This window comes from Sus scrofa, chromosome 2 (assembly GCF_054392235.1).
Source record: "Sus scrofa isolate SSC_HxYL_T2T_F1_AM1 chromosome 2, Sscrofa_HxYL_maternal_Yorkshire_Landrace_v2.0, whole genome shotgun sequence".
NCBI lineage: Eukaryota > Metazoa > Chordata > Mammalia > Artiodactyla > Suidae > Sus > Sus scrofa.
Genome location: NC_139384.1, coordinates 48043513 through 48064275, shown reverse-complemented (window position 1 = coordinate 48064275; position 20763 = coordinate 48043513). Strand labels below are relative to the sequence as shown.

At 39.6% G+C, this 20763-nt stretch overlaps 1 protein-coding gene across 3 annotated transcripts in view; it reads right to left on the bottom strand.

Annotated features, from left to right (window-relative positions):
* Nucleotides 1-18571, bottom strand: part of RRAS2 (RAS related 2) — a 71198-nt gene extending 52627 nt beyond the window's left edge. For all 3 annotated transcript variants that reach the window (XM_021083303.2, XM_021083301.2, XM_021083302.2), the window contains exon 1: nt 18167-18571. In XM_021083303.2, coding sequence (XP_020938962.1) covers nt 18167-18274 — 108 coding nt within the window. In that variant the 5' untranslated portion in view covers nt 18275-18571. The remainder of the gene's footprint in view (nt 1-18166) is intronic.
* Nucleotides 18572-20763: the final 2192 nt, after the last annotated feature.

Below are 20763 nucleotides of genomic sequence, written 5' to 3'. Positions count from 1 at the left end.
GGTTGCGGGTTCAATCCCTGGCTTCCATCAGTGCGTTAAGGATCCCGCGATGCTGTGGCTGTGGTGTAGGCCGGCAGCTACAGCTCCGATGAGACCCCTAGACTGGGAACCTCCATATGCCGTGGGTGCAGCCCTAGAAAAGACCAAAAAAAAAAAGTTTAAATGCAGCCAGGAATTCCCGTCATGGCGCAGTGGTTAGCGAATCCGACTAGGAACCATGAGGTTGCGGGTTCGATACCTGGCCTCACTCAGTGGGTTAAGAATCCGGCATTGCCATGAGCTGTGGTGTGGGTCGCAGATGCGGCTTGGATCCCGCGTTGCTGTGGCTCTGGCATAGACCGGCAGCTACAGCTCTGATTCAACCCCTAGCCTGGGAACCTCCATATGCCGCAGGAGCGGCCCTAGAAATGGCAAAAAGACAAAAAAAAAAAAAGTTTAAATGCAGCCAATTAATTTTTAGTAACTCACTAAATAACCTAATGCTTTTACTAAAGAACTTAAAAGTATTAACAATGTTGAAATAACACTTAACTCTTTCAGTCTGTTTATAGCGCAACAAATTCTACAACTAAATTTGTTCTAACCACAGGAAATTAAGATTCTCAATTCTTTAGAAATCATATGATGATTAGAAACACTATAAAATCCTCCAAAAGAAAGTACACATAAATTGTGTTTTTAAAGGTATAAACACTAGTGAACTGAATTTTTTCTGCTCTGTTAAGTAATTTAGAAAACTCCAAGGAATGATAGATCTATTGATTGATTATTATGGGACTAATAACCCCATTCCCCCTTCATCTCACCAGAAAAAAAGAATACCATTTTGTTTTCCAGTTTAGGAAGAAACATTATCTAAGTGTGAAAAATATTATGGCCCCAAAATAAGAATAGTTCTATTACTAGCCAAAGCAATTAGATGTTTATATGTTATACAGAAAGAAGCAGAAAATCAACTCTTTAGAAAACTTAGGGTAGAAAAGGTCAAACAGAATGTAACAATCTAATTTTTTAAAATTCATAAACTCTATTTCTTAAAACGCATAAACTCACTGAAAGGATCTTAGAATCTGCTTTAGAATCTGAAAGGATCTTAGACATAATCTGAATTTCAACCTTCATTTTATAGATGCAAAAAAATAAAGGCCAAGGAAGTGTAAACTCTTCTACTGAATAAAGAAAATGTAGTCCTCCTATGCACAGCAGGCTAGAGATCGGGTATTGTCACTGTAGTGGCCTGGGTCGCTGCTGTGGCCCAAGGTCCCATCCCTGGCCCAGGAACTTTCACATGCCACAGGCACAGCAAAAAAAAAAAAAAAAAAAATGTAGTAACTCAGGGCTTTTGCCCCTAAAGAAAACATGAGTAAGATACAAGCATTCTTTGAGGGCATTTAAAAAAGTCACAAAAATGCAAATTGGAGTAAGTTTAATAAGAAAGAAAGAAACAGGAAGGGAGAAAGAAGAAAAAGAGAGATATGACCACAAAGCCTCAAAAATAAAGAGTTATCAACCTGGCCTCAGGATCTCTAACCACAAGATATTAATTACAAAGGAACAGTAGTAATTTTTCAGTGGTTAAATAAGGAATCAGATTTCACATCAACAGTTATGGGAAAACATATGATGTACTAGAGAAAAACTTTACAGAGATTTCCCTGCCAAAACTACACACTCTGACTCTAATGACAAGAAAACATCGGACAACCCAAATTGTGGGGTATTTTACAAATAACTGTTAAGACTAAAAAGACATGAAAAGTAAGTGCAACATGCAGATCCTGGACCAAGGAAAAAAAATTGTTTTTCTTTCATTATAAAGGACATTATTGAAATGATGGTGACGTTTGAATAATGTAGGTGAGATAACAGCATTGTAATATCTGATTTTGATAGCTGTACTAAGGTTATATAAAAGACTCTTTTTTTGTTCTTCAGGAAATAAACACTAAAAGGAGCATCACTTCCACAACTTGCTCTCGAAAGGTTCAGGAAGAAAACACACAGGATACTATGGAAGCACATGGGAGGGGCACCTCATCCAATCTGGATATTCCCTCAGGAAAGGCTCGGATGAACCCTGAGTCACATCTAGAAAGATGACTAAGAATTAGTCAGATAAAAGGGACTGCTTGGTAAAGGATAGAGCTTCAGGAGAGTCATGGATGTACACTTCACGCAGACTGTGAGTAAGTGTGATCAGACTGTTTCTCCAGTCATAATGCACTGTGTGAGCAAGAATTTCAAATAGGTGTATGTAGGGCAGGTGTCTGGGGGCTGCCAGGTCAGGGGAGAGCAGCAGCCACAATAGCATGTGTGGGAGTAATGGGAAACTCATCACCCACAGGCAGGAGGGAACAGAAAGGGAGGCAAATAGATACTTTAAACAAAACTTCACTCCCTATTCAATCCCAGCTCTCCTAATTTCAACTAAATAGAAAATGATTCATGAATTTAATCTAAGAAAAACTTGGGCAAAGACTTCATTATTAAGGTAACTCGTTAAATAAAACATGCCTTATTGGGGCAAGGTAATAGAGCACAGTCCCCCTTAGGTGCAAATCAAGGAAATGTAACTTCAAGTCTCATGTCAGTCATTACTGTGTGAACCTGCACAATTTATTTAACTTCTGAGCCTCAGTTTCCATATCTGCAAAAAAAAAAAAAAAACCAGTAAGTTGTAAAGACTAAGTAAGGCAAGGGTTTTAGCATGGTATCCAATACAGAAAATGTTCGATATATATTAGTTATTATTGATTCAAAATATTGATTCAAAATATTCTTCATAGGTCCCTGTTCCGAATTAAAAAACAAAATAAGGAGTTCCCTTGTGGTCTAGCTGGTTAAGAAGGTGCAATGGCCTGGGCCACAACTGTGGCGTGGGTTTGATCCCTAGCCCAGAACTTCCACATGCTGCATGTGCAGCCAAAAAATAGATACATAAATAAAACCTGAAACCCTTAGTATTATAATTTAGTCGCTCTGTAAAATGAATTGAAGTGGAACCCCTGATCAAAAACACACAAACTAAAGTCTACCTACACAGGTTCTTTAAAGCTTTATAAATACAAAATCAAGGCTTTTCATCTTATAAGTCTATTGAAGGTTATTAGCACAAATGTGAGGTTAAAATAAGAAATTAGGAGTTTCCGTTGTGGCACAGTGGTTAATGAATCCTACTAGGAACCATGAGGTTTCAGGTTCGATCCCTGGCCTCGTTCAGTGGGTTAAGGACAAGGATCAGGCGTTGCCGTAGGCTGTGGTGTAGGTCACAGACGAAGCTCGGATCCCGCATTGCTGTGGCTGTGGTGGTGGCTACAGCTCCGATTCGACCCCTAGCCTGGGAACCTCTATGTGCTGTGGTGTGGCCATAGAAAAGACAAAAAAAAGAAAAGAAAAAGAAAAAAGAAATTAGTTAGAAGATGCCGGTTTCATCATCCAGACACAACTACTCATTTGGTGACATTATTTAAGTTTGGTGCCCTTTTCAATGTTTGACAGAACTTGTAAAAATATTTTACAACTCCAACTTTAACTCACAACAAAAAAATTACAAATATGGCAAGATTTAAACCTGTTCCTCATAATCCACTTCAGCATCATTCTAAATAAATAATTACTGATAGGCATAAAAGTGAAGAAAACATTTAAGTGATCAGTGATTAGCACAATCCATTTTAAGTAATAAAGTACAGAATATTACAAAAGTTTCATTAAAAAAAAAAAGAAAAAGAATGTGGGGCATTTTGTGACAGGCCAGTAAGACAGCTGGAACAAAGCTGTTGAATCAACAGCTGTGCACCATGTACTGTTCATCTAAAACCACAAACTAAAGTAACCCATGTCAGACAACTTCATTTGACTAATCAGCTCAGCCAATGGCTCCTTCCTGAAACTATCTGCTATAAGGAAATCTAACTAGATACACAATTTGCAATTTGAGTTAGGAGAAAAAAATAAACAAAACATCCGTCTGTGTCTTTAAATGTAAAATTACAAACTGAGAATCACACTCTATAACAGAAGACAAAGTTTACCATGCTATTTTAACACCTGCTAAAATGAGGATCATAGAACCTATCAGACTTCACAATAGTAAGGAAATAATCCCAAAACCCAACATTTGATGAAGTGGGAATTACTAAAATGGAAGCTTACCTATTTCTACCCCATTCTTAACTTCCAATTGAATGAAAAGTGCTTTTGCCATAAAAAACTGCAGTAGTTGTAAGAAATTTTTAACGTTAAGTAATTTAACAATTAAAAAGAAGCTAATTCAAACCAAGTTGTTGGCATGAACCATGGCAATATCTGAAAATCCTAAATTCATGTAGTATTCAATTAAGCTACTATTATTATTCACTTAAACATCTGCAAGTCATTAAATGATCACAGACATTTACTAACACCTTAGTTTTATATTTTTATCTCCATTTTTTAATTCCAAAAACCCAAGATCCCTTTCTAACCTTAAATTCATTCCTTTCTCAGTTTAAGTAAGATACATGTGTTTGTGCACATGCATATTATGCATAAGGAAAATTTTTCTGCCCTATTTGACACATCTTAATTTCAGAAGCAAAAGAGACAAACTCACTAATAGTCACATATATTTTCCACAAGATTTTTGAAACAAATGTTATATCTATCACAAATCTTCCTCTGCAGTTTGACTCAACTACTTGTTTACTGTTCTTTTCCTTTCAGCTAACAAATTGCTGACTGTTGTAATCTCAACCACATATCATCATTTAACCAAGGTATTAAAAGAAAACCCACCAGAAAACAAGACAAAAGTGATAAATCTTTAAGACCTTACTCCCAAGATGTTTTACGTTTCCTGAATCAGAATTTCCAGAGAGAAATTAAAACAGGACAATCTTCTCCAAAGATCATTCTGAATAAAACTGACACTATCATTCAACTGCTAGAACTTCTAAAACTCAAACGTGCATATGCTACATATAGATAATCTTCTAATTACAGAGAAACTCTGAAACCCAAAATCAAAAACAGTTCAGTTCTATATTCTCTTCAGTGACCAGCTGCTATGGAACCATAATAGATACAACTCATCTTTCCTAAGACCTCTTTTTTCCAACTACTTATTACGTCCTGTTCAAGACCCAATTCTAGCAATTAATAAATATTAAATATTTTTCTATATGCTTATTTCTGAGTAACAAAAGTATTACTGGTCTAAATATGAAGAATAAAAAGTACAAACAAATAAAAACAAGAGGCAGACATTCATGAAAAAGTACAAATCTATAAAATTCTTCCTAAAATACTTGTTTTACCTGTAAACATTCTAATGTTTATAGAGTTTGAAAGAAAAATGTCAAAGTGAATCAGACACAGAATGATTATCTTGTCCAAAGCCACAGTCACACAGTGGTTAAATCAAGCTCTAGAGAAATGTCTTGACTTGCAAGGATTCTTTACACTACGCCAAGCTGCCTGTTCTTAAATAAGCAGCATTAATGTTTCCAGGTCTGCCTTTTTACAAAACAAAACGATAGCAGCTGTAGAGTTTAATCTCATAGACAATTTAGGACTATGATGAAGGCAACCACAAGGAATAAGTTTCTCTACTTTTAAAATGCTCTCTACTTTTATACTCTCAATGCAGGAGAAATGAAGCAACCAAAACAAGCCTACAAAATAAAGGTTAAAAACAAAGAATATGAAATACAAAAAATATAAAAAGAATCAAAACAATTTATCTAGCTTATTTCACAAATACATAATGATATTATATAATAAGTGTGAACAGGCTGAATGCCCCAACTAAAAGACAGAGACTCTCAGATCACATTACATATTGGTTATAAAAACTTACCATAAAATGACCAAAAAAAGTGAAATATAAATGAAATAAATGCATACAAAAAAAAACAGTAAAGGCAACATTAATATCATAGGTTGAAAATTAAAGCAGAACTCTGCACAAGACTTATAATTACTATTTAATTATTATTATCTTATAATTACTATTTAATTATAAGAAAGATGTAATCATTATATATCAAATAATATCAAAATAAAAACAAATTCAGAAACACAAGAAAAAAAGTACAACATCCTTCATGGGAAATTTAATACATTATTTCAGGGTTTCACAGATTAAATATGCAAGAAAAAAGGATATAGACGATCTTAAATAATACAGTCAACAAATTCAAGTTAAATAGATTTATGTAAAATTTTGCACCTTATAAGCTATAAATAAATACTCATTCTTCCGTGTTTTTGGAATATTTACAAAAATCAATGTTATGTTCAGCCATTAAAAATTCTTAATGTTCCAAAACAGGGAATTTTACAGATCACATTCTTTGACCATAGCCCAACAAAGCCAGAAATCTATGAAAAGATCCACTCAATCCTTCACCAAATTTAAATCACTTAAAAACTAAGGGCATGTCCAAATGGAAACTAAAATTATCTAAGAATGAATAAAAAAGATTTCAGGAGTTCTCTTTGTAGCTCAGCAGTTAACGAACCCAACTAAGATCCATGAGGATGCAGGTTTGATCCCTGGTCTCTCTCAGTGGGTTAAGGATCCAGAGTTGCTGTGAGCTGTAGTGTAGGCCACAGATGTGGCTCAGATCCTGTGTTGCTGTTAGTGTGGTGTAGGCCAGTGGCTGCAGCTCCAATTCAACCCCTAGCCTAAGAACCTCCATATGCCACAGGCGCAGCCCTAAAAAGACCAAAAAAAAAAAAAAGAAAGAAAGAAAGAAAGAAAGAAAAAGAAAGCACAAAGTTTATAAAAGAAATTGTGAAAAAGACATCTATGCAAAATACTATATAAAATAAGCATACCTCAGGTTACAGACAGACAGACACACATACACACACTCTCCTCCACTATTTTCTGAAGTCTCTTCCACTTGCCTCAATGCAGAAAGCTTTGACTTGAAGGATTAATAAACTTGAAAACTATCCCTTTTAAGCATCTCTAATTCTCCAAAATTAGACCTCTCAGCCAAAAAACCTAAATTTGGCTGTCTTAGCACATTTCACAGACTTTGACATTTGTTGAAACCCTGCTACTGATACTCCAAAAACTGAAGCTCCCCAGTACCAACTTGGCCTTCAGCATCAAAAAGAATGGGAATCTCAATGCCCTACAATAATTCTAAGGGATTTATTTCAAACCAGGTCTTTATTTCCAACACGGAGAACAGCTAAGGTCGACTCATCATGAGAGAATACATTTAAAAAATATATTCTGCCACACTAGAAAAAAACCATTCCTTGGAAGGAGTTGTTTCCTTAAACAATACCAAGCTTTAGAAATTACCAGTTTTGTGGCCTTAAGACAAGAGAACATCACCACCGATTAATATTAGACTGAGATATCAAGGGCATTAAATCTGTTTGAGAGAGTAATTAGATTTGACATCCGAAAACTTTCATCAGGCACATTTGACAAATTCTCCTAGAACAGAGATTATTTTTAGCCTTCTCTCTGATTCTTTAAGAAATATGGTACAAAGACTTCAAAGAATCAATGCACAAATATGTATTTCAGAAGATAATTGAGAAAATGATTTCAAAAAATGAAGAGGAGGGAGTTCCCGTCATGGCTCAGTGGTTAACGAATCCGACTAGGAACCATGAGGTTGCAGGTTCGATCCCTGGCCTCAATCAGTGGGTTAAGTATCCGACATTGCCGTGAGCTGGGGTGTAGGCTGCAGACGCGGCTTGGATCTGGCGCTTCTGTGGTTCTGGCGTAGGCCGGCGGCTACAGCTCTGATTGGACCCCTAGCCTGGGAACCTCCATATGTCATGGGTGCAGCCCTAGAAAAGAAAAAAGACAAAAAAAAAAAAAAAAAGAAGAAAACCTTTCCAGACTTGAGAATGTTCCATCATCTCCCAGGGAAAACTAGTGAAAAGAGCAAAACGTCTAGCCTTACCCTCACAAATGTTTCCATTTGCGGTGTAAGAGAAGGATACAAGCATACAAAGAGAATACAAGTTATTCCTGCAGAATAGAAATTTGAGGTCAGTTAGATAAAGGTAAAGAAATGGAAGATAAAATAGTACCTTCGACTCTTTTAATACCAAAATACTGGGACCCAATACTTTTATACCTAAGTCATCATTTATCATGCAAAAGCAAATATAATCTTAGATTTAAAAGTACTTGAGTTCCCATTGTGGCGCAGTATCCATGAGGACGCAAATTCGACCCCTGGCCTGGCTCGGTAAGTTAAGGATCCGGCGTTGCCCTGAGCTGTGGTGCAGGTCGCAGACGCAACTGGGATCTGCTGTGGCTGTGGCGTAGGCCAGCAGCTGTAGCTCTGATTATATCTCTCGCCTGGGAACCTCTATATGCCACATACGCAGCCCTAAAAAGAAAGAAAAAAAAAAGTACTTGAAAGTGTTCTCTAAAACATAATTCAAAACAAAAACTAGCTGTTAAATGAGAATCACTTATAAGTACAAACCAGTTAGAACGATAGAAATAGCAAATTAAGGCAATAACTCCTAATGAGAAAGAAAGTGGTTAATACCATTGAGCATTATTTACTATTACAATTACAATAACAAAATAAATGCTGAAAGAGAAATCTCTTAAAATCTCTTAAATCTAATAACGGGGTGGATGAAAACAGCAACCAAAACTCTGAATTCCTCATTTTCCACAACTGGGAATAAGACACAATTATTCTGACTTTCTAATTAAATATTTTAAGAATATGAATCATTTTAAGGTAAATCCAAGTAGAAAAAAAAAAAAAAGAATCCTCTTTAAATCTGCCACAGAACACAGAAAAATAAAAAATCTATACAGCAAAAGCCAAGATTAGTGCTTAGAGTCCCCGTTATGGCTTCCCGTTAAGAACCCAACACAGTGTCCGTGAGAATGCCGGTTCAATTCCTGGCCTCACTCAGTGGATTAAGGATCCGCTGTTGCTGCAAGCTGCCCAGATGAGGCTCGGATCTGGAGTTGCTGTGGCTGTGGTGGGCAGGTGTAGCTCCAATTCAACTCCTAGCCTAGGAAGTTCCATGAGCCATAGGTAAGGCCTAAAAAGAAAAAAAGGATTAGTACAAAGAGAGGTCATTATGCTAAAGATCATGACCAAAATCTGTACTAGCCTATCACCCTTTCACTTCAAAGGCCATCTGCCCACAAAATTAAGCAAAAATTTTCTCCTTAAACAGAGAAAAAGTTGATCCCCTTTTTGCCTCAATTTGGTTCCTTCAGGCTTAATTTCAATTAGAGTCTAGCTCTGGTAACTGTGAAGAACAGATCTCATTAGCATAACAGTAAACTTTGATTATCCTTAACTAAAGCTACAGCAAAGATGTTAACTTCTATCTCCAGGTTTCTCCCCATGGTTATTATTTCCCCCTTGATGATAATTAACAACACCTTGTAAGCAACACTTTGAGACTATCCACCTACCCTCAAACTTTTACCCATTACTTTTAACATCCATTTATGATTCTTACTTAAATAAGTTGTTATGACTGCCAAATGGTGATTTTTCTTTTTCCTTTTTTTTGGGGGGGGGGGGGTCTTTTTAGGGCCGCACTCAGCATATGGAAGTTCCCAGACTAGGGGTCAAATCAGAGCTCCAGCTTCTGGCCTATGCCACAGCCATAGCAACTCGGGACCCAAGCGGTGTCCGCACCTACACCACAGTTCACAGTGATTCCAGATTCTAAACCGAGTGAGGCCAGGGATCAAACCCCTGTCCTATTAGTTGGATTCGTTACCGCTGAGCCATGAAAGGAACTCCGAGATGGTGATTTTTCAATTTCCACCATCTCCTCTATGTTTATCTTACAGAAGGATTTCCCTTCCTCCATTTATTTATTTATCCCTACGGACTCGCAAATTATTTACAGACAATAATCAATTTCTATCATTATTTATTCTGACGATATTGTCCCAGAGTTAGTCAGTGGGAGTTCTTCCAGGCTGGCTGTGTCTCTGATATGCCACTATCATTTAGTTTTCTGAGCACTACTTCTTTACTTTCTGGCACTACAAGATGCTCCAAGCTCATGTTCTATTTTTCCCTGCCCCAGGCCAGGGATCAGTCATTTCTCCAAGGTCCCTTTCAGTAAAGCATGGTATTTAGAAATCAAGACCTGGGGAGTTCCTATCGTGGCTCAGCGGTTAAAGAACCCAACTAGTATCCATGAGAATGCAGGTTCGATACCTGGTCCCTCTCAGTGGGTTAAGGATCCGACGTTGCCATGAGCTGCAGTGTAGGTCGAAGTCACGGTTCAGATCCCTCGCTGCTGTGGCTGTGGCACAGGCCAGCAGCTACAGCTCCAATTGGACCCCTATATGGGAACCTCCATATGTCGTGGGTGCAGGCCTAAAAAGACAAAAAAAGAAAAAGAAAAAGAAAAAAAACCTGGATCTAGGTGTTATCAACTGTTAATAGGATGTCATTGTTTCTATGCTCTCTCAGCAGATAGAGCTGGAAAAAGGATGTACAGATGTGTGCATGTGTATCCATATACACCTGTTTCCATATCTATCTATATACTTCTCATGTTGGCATCCTCAATTCCAATCAAGCATCAAAAGAGTTCTTCCTAGTACATGTGGGTTCCAGGCTCACAGGACCCAGAGTGTGAGGCAGCTCAGGGAAACAGTAGTCTATTTGGTTCCCTGGGCTGGGCTGTGTATTCAGCTACTCATGCCTACTGAGCCCTTGAAATGTGGCTAGTCTGACTGAGATGTGCTCAAAGTCTAAAACACATGCCTGATTTCAAATAGTACAAAAATGTCAAATAACTCATTAATACTTTTTCATATTAATTACATGTTTAAATTATAATATTTTAGATATACTGCATTAAATAAAATATTCCATTACAATTTTTTAAAACAAGTTCCTCCTAGCCTTCCCCTTTCCACACACAACTCCCTTCTCCAATAGTGAGGAACCTGGCTCCCAATTTCCACAATACACTTTCTCATTTACTTAATCCTACTATAGAAAATTGTTTCAGGGAGTTCTGTTGTGACTCAGTTAAGGACCTGACATTGTCTCTGTGAGGATGCAGGTTCAATCCCTGGCCTCACTCAGTGGGTTAAAGATCCGGTGTTACTGTAAGCTGTGGCGTAGATTGTGGATGCAGCTCAGATCCAGTGTTGCTGTGGCTGTGGCCTAGGCTTCAGGGTTAGCTGATTAGACCCCTGGCCAAGGAGCTTCCGTATTCCACAGGTGTGGCCACAAAAAGAAAAAAAAAAGAAAGAAAAAGAAAATCGTTCCTGACATGCCAACCCATGCCTCTGGAAGGAAGGTGGAGAAAAAAAGCCTATTAATTAGAATTCAGTGTTTGTTTCGAGTTCTTTCTGTCTTTACCCTGAGGACATAGTCCAAATACCGGGTTCAAAAGTTACTTATATTAGCTTTTCTTTCTCTGCTTAGAGTAGTTCTGTTATTCATTTGAAATAAGGTTCTTGAAATAAGGTTCGTGTGTTTGTATTCCACCTTAGGGTGACTTTTTTTCTTCATTATTGGATTTTACTGGTGTTTACTGTTTATATACTGAGTATGTGAAGCATTAAATATGGCTGCACAAGTCAGAAAAGTATCCTCAAAGTGTCATCATCCCTATTCTATTCCTTTTCTCTCATTCCCACTGACCCCTACAGCTAACCAATAATTTCTTTAATACCTGATTTATCCATTCTGTGCTGTTTTTGCCCCAATGAGTAAATATATTCATATTTCATTTCCTCTTCTTTCTTACACTAAAAGTAGTCTATTACAAATACAGTAGATACTTTTGCACTTTTTTTTCACTGAACAATTTATCCTGGAATGCATCTCACATCAGTTCACAGAGACCTTTCTCATTCTTTTTATAGCTCCATTGGGTGAATAAACCTTATTATATTCACCCCTCCCCATCCTATAGGTTGCTTCTAACTTTTTAAATTCTAAACAATGCTGTGACCTCATACACATGTCTTTTCACACTGTTGGAAGTACATTTTCAGGATAAATTCCTAGACTGGGGATTACTGAGTCAAAAGGTAAGCACATATGCAATCAAATCAACCTCCTGATATAATACACTGAGAAGAACACATCATTTCTGTGCTATTCCTGAGCCAGAATGAATCCAACCATGAAGAAACAAACAAGTTGAGGGAACTCTACAAATAACTAACTTGTACTCAAAAATGTCGCTGTCATAAAACACAAAGAACTAAAGAAGATATGGGGACAATACGCACTGCATAATTGCATGAGATTTTCTTTTGCTATAAAGGGCAACATTGGGCAAAATATGAAAAAGTTCTGCATATTAGATTAGTAATGTACCGATGTTAATTTCTGATTTTGGTTATACATTATGTTTACATAAACCAATACCCCTGTGTATTTAAAAATAAGGGGGCGTTGTCTTCAACTTACACTCATCTGATTCAAAAAGAAATAAGTGTGCATATATGCACAGGGGGAAAATAAAATACAATAAAATGGTAGCACCTGGGAAATTCAGGTAAAGTTTTTTTTAAAAGCAACACCAGATATCATTTTGACATGTATACCCATACTTCCAGTACTGAACATTTAATTATTGTTATACAAAGTTCTTTCTCCTAGGAAAAAACAGCACCATATGAGGTTATAAGATAAACTGGTTTTCAGTATTAAACTACTAATATATATAAGCAACAAATTCTTTAAACTATGATTTAGTGTTATTTAATGCTTTAACTAAACTATTTAGTGTTATTTAATGCTATGTAACCAATAAAAAAATCATTATGTTCGTAAAACATTAAACTAAAATTTAAAAGGTAACAATGAACGTAAGTCTAATGTCTCCAATACCACAATTTTAGACAACTTATATTTCTTTGCTTCTTTCAGAACCACAGAATATGTGTGAATATATATTTTTTTATTTATTTATATTTTTTTTTTGTCTTTTTGCCTTTTCTAGGGCCACTCCTGCAGCATATGGAGGTTCCCAGACTAGGGGTCAAATCAGAGCTGTAGCCGCCGGCCTTCGTCAGAGCCACAGCAACGCAAGATCCGAGTCACATCTGCGACCTACACCACAGCTCACGGCAACGCCAGATCCTTAACCCACTGAGCAAGGCCAGGGATCGAACCCACAACCTCGTGGTTCCTAGTTGGATTCGTTAACCACAGAGCCACGATGGGAACTCCTCTTTGTCTTAAAAGCCTGAGAGACATTTTTCTTTGAGAAACAGAAAAAAATAAATAAATAAATCAGAGGCCTACCAAGGACATTACTTTAAACTAAGTTTCAATCCCAAGCACAGACTCAGTGGCTCTACCCAAAGTAATTCAAGCTCAAGGCCTTTCAAGAAGATCCAATGACAATTTACACTGTTTACAGGCAAAGTCTTTTTACTCATTATCACTTTTCAGCACAGAACTAATACCCTAAAGACATTTCTGTTTTTCCTCAGCCAAAATGAAAAAAAAAAAAAAAAAAAAAAGGAATAAACATTCAGGCAGCATCACAAAATCTGCTTCTATTTTATACGATCATTTTTAATTCGAAAAAGGAAACTTTAAAAATTTTAAAAACAATCCTGTTTTAAGAAAGTCTCTTTCTGCACTCCTCCCCCACTTTAAAGTTACCAAATTAGTTTTCTAACTGAATTAAACAGATTACTTTCATTTCAAAGCTTAGGAAAGATCCTTGACATTTCAGCAACACAAATGAATTCAAAATCCCATCCCAGTAGGTCGCTGCCTGTCATCACTTTGCCTTCTAGGGGCATTATACCAAGGGAAAGCTGAATTCTTAACCTACTCAACAGAAATATCCCTACTAAACTCTTGCAACTTCCCCATCACAAAACAGACAGACATCCACACATATAAAAAGGTTACAAATGCATAAGATGAGTTTTAAGAAATCCATAGGTTAGAATTTCTCCTCTGACAAAAGTAGTCATCTTCTAAAAGAAAGTGTTCTTTGAGCGCCTAGCATTTGCATCTAGGAAGTGCCATCAGAACCATTTCAACTCCCTCCAAAATGAGGAAATCTCTAGTATGTACCCACCCCTAAGAGGGATGTCTTATCTTTCAATGCTAAGAATTAATTTGTAAATTACTCTGAAAATGTAAAACAGTAATTTGCACACTAAAAATAAGTCTACAGTACAGTTTCAAATTCACAGATAGAAGTTATTTTAAGTGATTTCTAACTGCAGGGCGTGGATTCAAGACGCAACAGAAGAGCAATTTAGGATCACAAACTTCACACAAAGATCAACTAACTTTAACACAAATGCATGTGTCTTGAATCTCTTCTAGGATCTCTGCCCCAGGAAAAGGCAATGAAAAAGCATTAGGCAAAGGGCAAACTAGGTAAAAAAGCAATGTCTGAGTAAGGTCCAAGCTAGCAGGTTGTAACAATGACTAAAACTCAATGAAACTCAACCAGCTACCCCCTACACAGCTCAAAATCTGACACACTGCTGAATAAAAAGTCAAGATGCTGAGAACAGAGGCTGGGAAATTCCTCTTTTAAATTCTGTAGAACACGTATGGTCTTTTCTCAGAGTTGCGAGAAACCCCAATTGTTACGCCATTATTTCTGAAAATCAACTCCCAACTGATCAAAAGAAGTTTCCCAACTCAAAACGGGATCAACATTTATTACCTAGATACCACACAGAAGTGGAGGGAAGTACAAGGTCGAGGAAGGAAGAGGTCGAAGACTTACAACAGACCAATTCAATGTCAAGGAAAAATGAGTAAATCACAAATTTAGTTTTGGAGGAAAAATGTACAGAAATAACAGCAGCAAAGTTATTATTTTACTTATTCCTAGATGGCACTATGCTGAATGATTTGGATAAATTATTTCATTTACTCCAAAGATCCTGAGGGTACTAACGTTAAGTTTCCCTTTTCATACAGGAAACTAAGGCTTGGAGAACCTACGACACACAACTAGTTAACTGAGTAAGAAAGAACCTAGAATTTCAAATGTGCAGCAATTTGGTCACCCGAACCCAACAGTTTATGGAAAAGAAACTAAATCCCTGAAGCGATTACGGAAGATTAAAAGATTCCCCAGCGTCACCTGAGTAGGGAGACCTAGAACCCAGAAAGTCAACGCACTCTCCATTTCTTTTTGTACAATGTTGAATAATATCATTTCCTCTCTACAGAGTCCACCCATCACTTCGTGGTCCTATTTACCAACAAAATGTTAAGACATCTTTCAAAAGACCCTATGAACAAAAACAAGGCGTTCATATGCACACTCTTAGTAATATTTTACATTTTTAATCACAGATGTTTTATGATGTGTTCTACTCATGTTCAAAGAGGAAAAGCCACCTCAATTTAAGTAATTATTGCCTTAATGTCCTAATTCTGTAGTTCCTCATATGCATAAAAGGCAAAAAGTAAATTTAAGGTTAAAGAAAGGACTAAAGGCAAAGTTGTTTTTAAGTTCTCCACTTCCAAGTTTGTTTATTAGATTTTTTTCTATTCAAGATTACTTAACAGAATAATACATTCGGAACACTGTAAAAACAGGGTTGTATCTCAGGAGTCTTACAAAACAAATAAAACTAATTTGTGCCATTCTGATCTCCTACAAAGAGAACTGACTTCCGCTTAAGATTATTATAGTTCTGCTGTCTTCTCTCCCTCCAATTACTACTGCTAGACAGTCACAACAGAAATGAATTTTAATTTCCCAGGAGTCTGACAATAAATAGCAGTTCTCAGAAGTGTAAATGATAGTCACCTTAGCGTCATAAGCTAAGATTAATATAGTAACAACAATTAATAATGTTTGTAGCCTTACTATGCACTAGACATTGTTCTGGGCTCTGAACCTATGTTAACTCATTTAAATTTTCACAACTGTATGTGGTACTTTGTATTTTCCCAGTTCACAGATGGGCAAAACTAAGGTAGGGAGAGATTAATTTGGGTAAGATGACACATGCAGCACGTGGTAGAGCTGAGAGTTGATCCAGGTCTAGCTCCTACCTCTCCAGAGAGCCTCCTCAAAGTCAGGGTCTCAGTTCCACCTTTTCACTGGCCTATCCCACACCCCTCCTTTCCTGCCTCCTCTCTCCAAGCTGCCATACTACTCCCCCACTACTCCCACTCATATAAGACATGCCCCCTCTTTCCACCATCTCGTCTTCACAAAACTTTTCTCAATCCTTCCCAAACTGACTTTTCCCAATCCTGAAGATCCTTTGCATTTATGTTACAGAAGTGTACATACAGCCACCGCTAATGGAGCACATACTACATACTAGATACAAGACTAAAGAAGTTCCCGCAATTTAAAGGATTATGAAGAATGTGTGATCAGACCCATTTCACTGAAAAGAAAATTAAGGTTCAATGTTCTCTAGCTGTAAGTACATGACTCATGCATACATGCCTCCTTTACTTCTTTTAGATCATCTAAGTACATGTCTAGTCATAAAAGAGGTGTTTCTTAAAACAAATGAATTCTAGAAAATCATTAGCAATGAAGTTATTTTCATGGTTTCTAATAATATTTCCAAAAACAAAAGGCTTCAATACCTTAATAATTAACTTGCAGGTTCAAATGCATTCAGATGGCCCCTCCCCCCAAAAAACTCAAGAAATATTTGTGGTTGAAGTCTTTTAGCTAACACTCTTTATTAATACTGGAACCCAGGATTATTCTCTCACTCCTCACCAACATCCCACACGTCCCCAAAGAAAGAGTTAGCTATAAATTGTTTTTGCTTTGCTATCAGCTATAAATTGTTTTGCTTTGCTATCAGTTAAAGTCTCTCTTGGCCCTAGGGGAAATAGCAACATGACGGCATCCCTGATTCTGTCAGCCTGCTAAACTAAAACCAATCTCACCTCTTAGTGTGATTTTCTTAACCCACTAATGAGCATACTGTAAATGTTCATTATACATAAACATCTCCTCTTCCGGGATACAAAGGTTTTAGCAGCAGTTTTTAATACCCTGAAATAGTATAGCAGCAATTATTGTTCATTTAGTCAATGTGAAAGGTTTTATGCTACATTTATGCTACAGTACTTTGTATTTTAATGTCAATATAAGCGAAACGAAATAAGCTATTCAGGTACCCCAACTGAAAACAATGGGTAAAACAAATATTTCATCAAACCATCTTAACAATACTCTTCATATATATTGAGAGTATCTTTGTTACCTGTTATAACGCAGTACTTTCATTCTCTCCCAGCACATGCCACACCTTTCAGGTTGACAAAAGCAGAAAGACATGTAGGTTTCTCTTTTTACCAGTCTCAAAAAGAGATCACGCAAACCTCCTACCAAGAGCAAAGCCTAAGAATCAAGAATTCCATCTCCCCTTCCTTTACAACCCTGGCTTTCCGCCTCCAACTACCAGAGAGGGTTGGGAGTGGAGGAGAGAACGATAGGAACAGACACGGAACACGCGACTCGGTCGGTCGGTCATCTCCTAGCCTGGCCCACCCTAAACTTCACCTTGGCACAGCGAGAAGCAGGAAGGCACCAGGAATTCCTAGGAAATGGTCTCAGCCCTATCGGAGAACATTCTTAACTTCCTCGAGGCCACCATTTCCCTGGGGCATTATTACACACTCCCACCCAGACACATTACCTAAGAGACTACTTAAAAGAAATGCACAAACACACAAAGAGAAAACACTCGGCTAGAAGCGGGCAGCCCCCGCTCAGCGTGCGCGGAGAAGCCCAAACACCACGCGGAGCCGCAGCCAAGTTGCCTCCGCGATCGCACCCACCGTGCAGGAGGCGGCCGGGGCGGCTGGAAACCCAGAGCGCGGGGCTCCAGCCCCACGCCCTAAGCCCGGCGCCCCGACTTCGGGGCAGGAAACCCGGTGCTACGGCGCTACCTCTCCCGAAGGGCTCGGGCCACGCCGGAGCGATAAGGTGGATCTGCGCTACCCTCCCAGCTCCGCCCTCCCGGACACATTCCTGAGAAGCCCGACTCCCCCGACGCCAAGCAGGGCGCCCAGCAGGCAGGAGCCGGGCGCCCAGACCGCAGTGCAGAAAGGCAGAGCCGGCCCCGCGCCCCCCTGCCCGCCCGCCCCCAGCCCGCTCGGCGCCTCCGGGGCGGGGTCCCCGCTGCCGCCCCGCCACAGGTAGAGCAAGCCCCCGCCCGCCGCCGCCCCGGCGCCCCCGGCAGGCCCGTTCCAGGTACCTGGATGAACTGGATGGTGAGCGCCGACTTGCCCACGCCGCCTCCACCGACCACCACGAGCCGGTACTTCTCTTGGCCAGAGCCGTCCCGCCAGCCGGCCGCGGCCATGGGGACGCCGCCGAACCCAGCCCAGCCACGCCGAGCCGCCGCCCGCCCTAGGCCCGGCTCCGGGGACGTGTGCGGCCGGCGGGCTGCGGGCGAGCGGCCGGGCGAGGGTCCCCGGCGCCGGGAGCTTCAGGAGGGCCGGTCCGGGCGGCAGCGCGGCGCCCAGGCTGGCCAGGTCCGGCAGGAGGCGCGGAGAAGCGGGGTGACCGCAGGGGCGAGGGTCGCAGCGTCCGGGGGGCGCGCTCCTCCACACGTCTCTGCAGCGCCTGCCGAACGCAGCCTCCAGCGCCGCTACAAATGGCCGTCTGGGGGCCGGGCCGCCAGGCTGAGGTGCTGCATATGCATGAGGGGGCGGAGCGAGGCAGGGCTGCGCTGGCCTAGGCTGATATTCAGGAGCTGACCGAGGGCTCGGTCCCTGAAGACTTGTGTTTCCATTCCCTTGACTGTGAGTGGACGTGTGCACGCGTGTGCGTGCGTGAGTGAATGGGTGTGTGAGAACGAGTGTAAAAGTGGGCGTCAAGCGGGAGTGGGAAGAAAACAGTAAGCAGTGCGTAACCATAATTGTGTTTGTCAGGGATTGTGTGGATGAAAAATACAGTATGCAAAGGCGTGTGTGAAAAATGAAGCTGTTGTCATCTTAACTCAGTTTGTAGGAGGGCAAATATCCTGTTTTGAGAGTGCAGATGGTGACCATGACTGTATGTAAAACAGTATATGACAGTGATTGAAGATTAGAGCTGTCACAATAATTGTGTGTGTGATAGGCTTGTGGTGGTTACCCTGTATGAGGAATGTCACAGAGACAGAACCAAGTGATTGAGGGCACGTGGACAAGAGTATATGTGGCACATTTTGTATCTGACGGGAGGGTGTCTTATTGGCTATGTCTATATGTGAGAAATATGCAGTAATTTTATTCAAGGGGATGAGTGTGGGAGATTAGTTTATACATATTTTCACACTACATTGCAGGCACTGTGCTTAGCGCTACAAATCCTTTCATAAACAAAATAATGTCCCTGCCCTCAGGGAACTAAGAGTCCAGTGGGGAAACAGCCAGGACAACAGGCATATTGTCAGGCATAATGATAAGTGCTGTAACTAAAGGCACCATGTGGCTTCTATGCTCTTCTGGAGGAGAAGCACTCACTCTGGAGTTGGGTGGTCAGCAAAGGCTTCCTAAAAGACCTGAAGAACAAATAATGTAGACAGATGAATCACTGGAAGAAATGTATTCCAGGGGAAGCAAACCACATATGCAAAAGTCAGAGCTGTTCCCTTGTGATACAGCAGGTTAAGGCATTGTCACTGCAGTGGCTTGGGTTGCTGCTGTGGCTGAGGCTCATTCTCGGGCCCAGGAACATGCCACAAGTGCAGCTAAAAAAAAAAAAGTCAAAGCTGAAATGGTTAGACTTGTGTCACATGATTTTGATTGTGCTGGGGGAGTGTGCTTGTAGATGAAAAGTGTTTGCAAATGAAAAGTGATTACCTATGTGTATGGCAGTTTAACCAAATGTAACAAGGATCCCAGCTGTATACAGAGACATTATAAGGTAATAGATGAGACCGTGAGCTCTGGGGACAGAATGTCTGGGTTCAAATCCTAGCTCTTTCAATAATGGTGTGATGTTGGGAACTTACTGAACCTCTGCGTCTCAGTCTTCTCTAAAATAAAGACAGACTACCTTCCGTAAGGGGATTTTAGTATGAATCAAATGAGTTACAACATATAGAGCACATGAAACAGTGTCTGGCATGTAGTAAGCATTTAGGGCAGTTTTGGAACATGACTGCAAGTTCTTAGAAACAGCTTAGTGACTCTCTTGGAACGTAAAATGCAGCAGAAGAGATGCTGTACAACTTCCAAGACTAGGTCCAAAGAGGCCACACAGCTTCCACCTGTCCTCTTGGGATTCTCACTCTGGGAGAAACAACGTAAGAAGTTTGGCTACCCTGAGGCTGCCATGCTAAGGCCACATATAAACATACCAGTCAAAAGTCCAGCTGAGCTCCTAGCTGATGGCGGGCATCAACTGCCAGCCAAGTGAGACACCTTGGAGACCAAGCCCCATCTAGCCTTCAGATGACTTCAGCCCCTGCTGGCCTCTGACTGCAACTGCATAAAAGACCCTAAGCAAGAGCTGCCCAGACCACCCTTCCTGACCTACAAAATCAGGAACAAAATAATAAGTAAACTGGGTGTGTTTTTTAAACATTTGATTTGGGAATAATTTGAATGTATGAAGTATAACAAACACCCATGCACCTTTATCCAAATTCAACTATTGTGAGCATTTTACTCCACTTCCGTTATCATTCTCCCCTCACTATCTCGACTTTTCTCTCTTCATATATATGATATAAAATCATTTATATAAATTTATGGCATGTTTATATATAGGCACACATAATTCATGTATAAAAATGAAGTCATTTATATAAATTTATGGTATGTTTATATATAGGCACACATAATTCATGTATAAAAATGA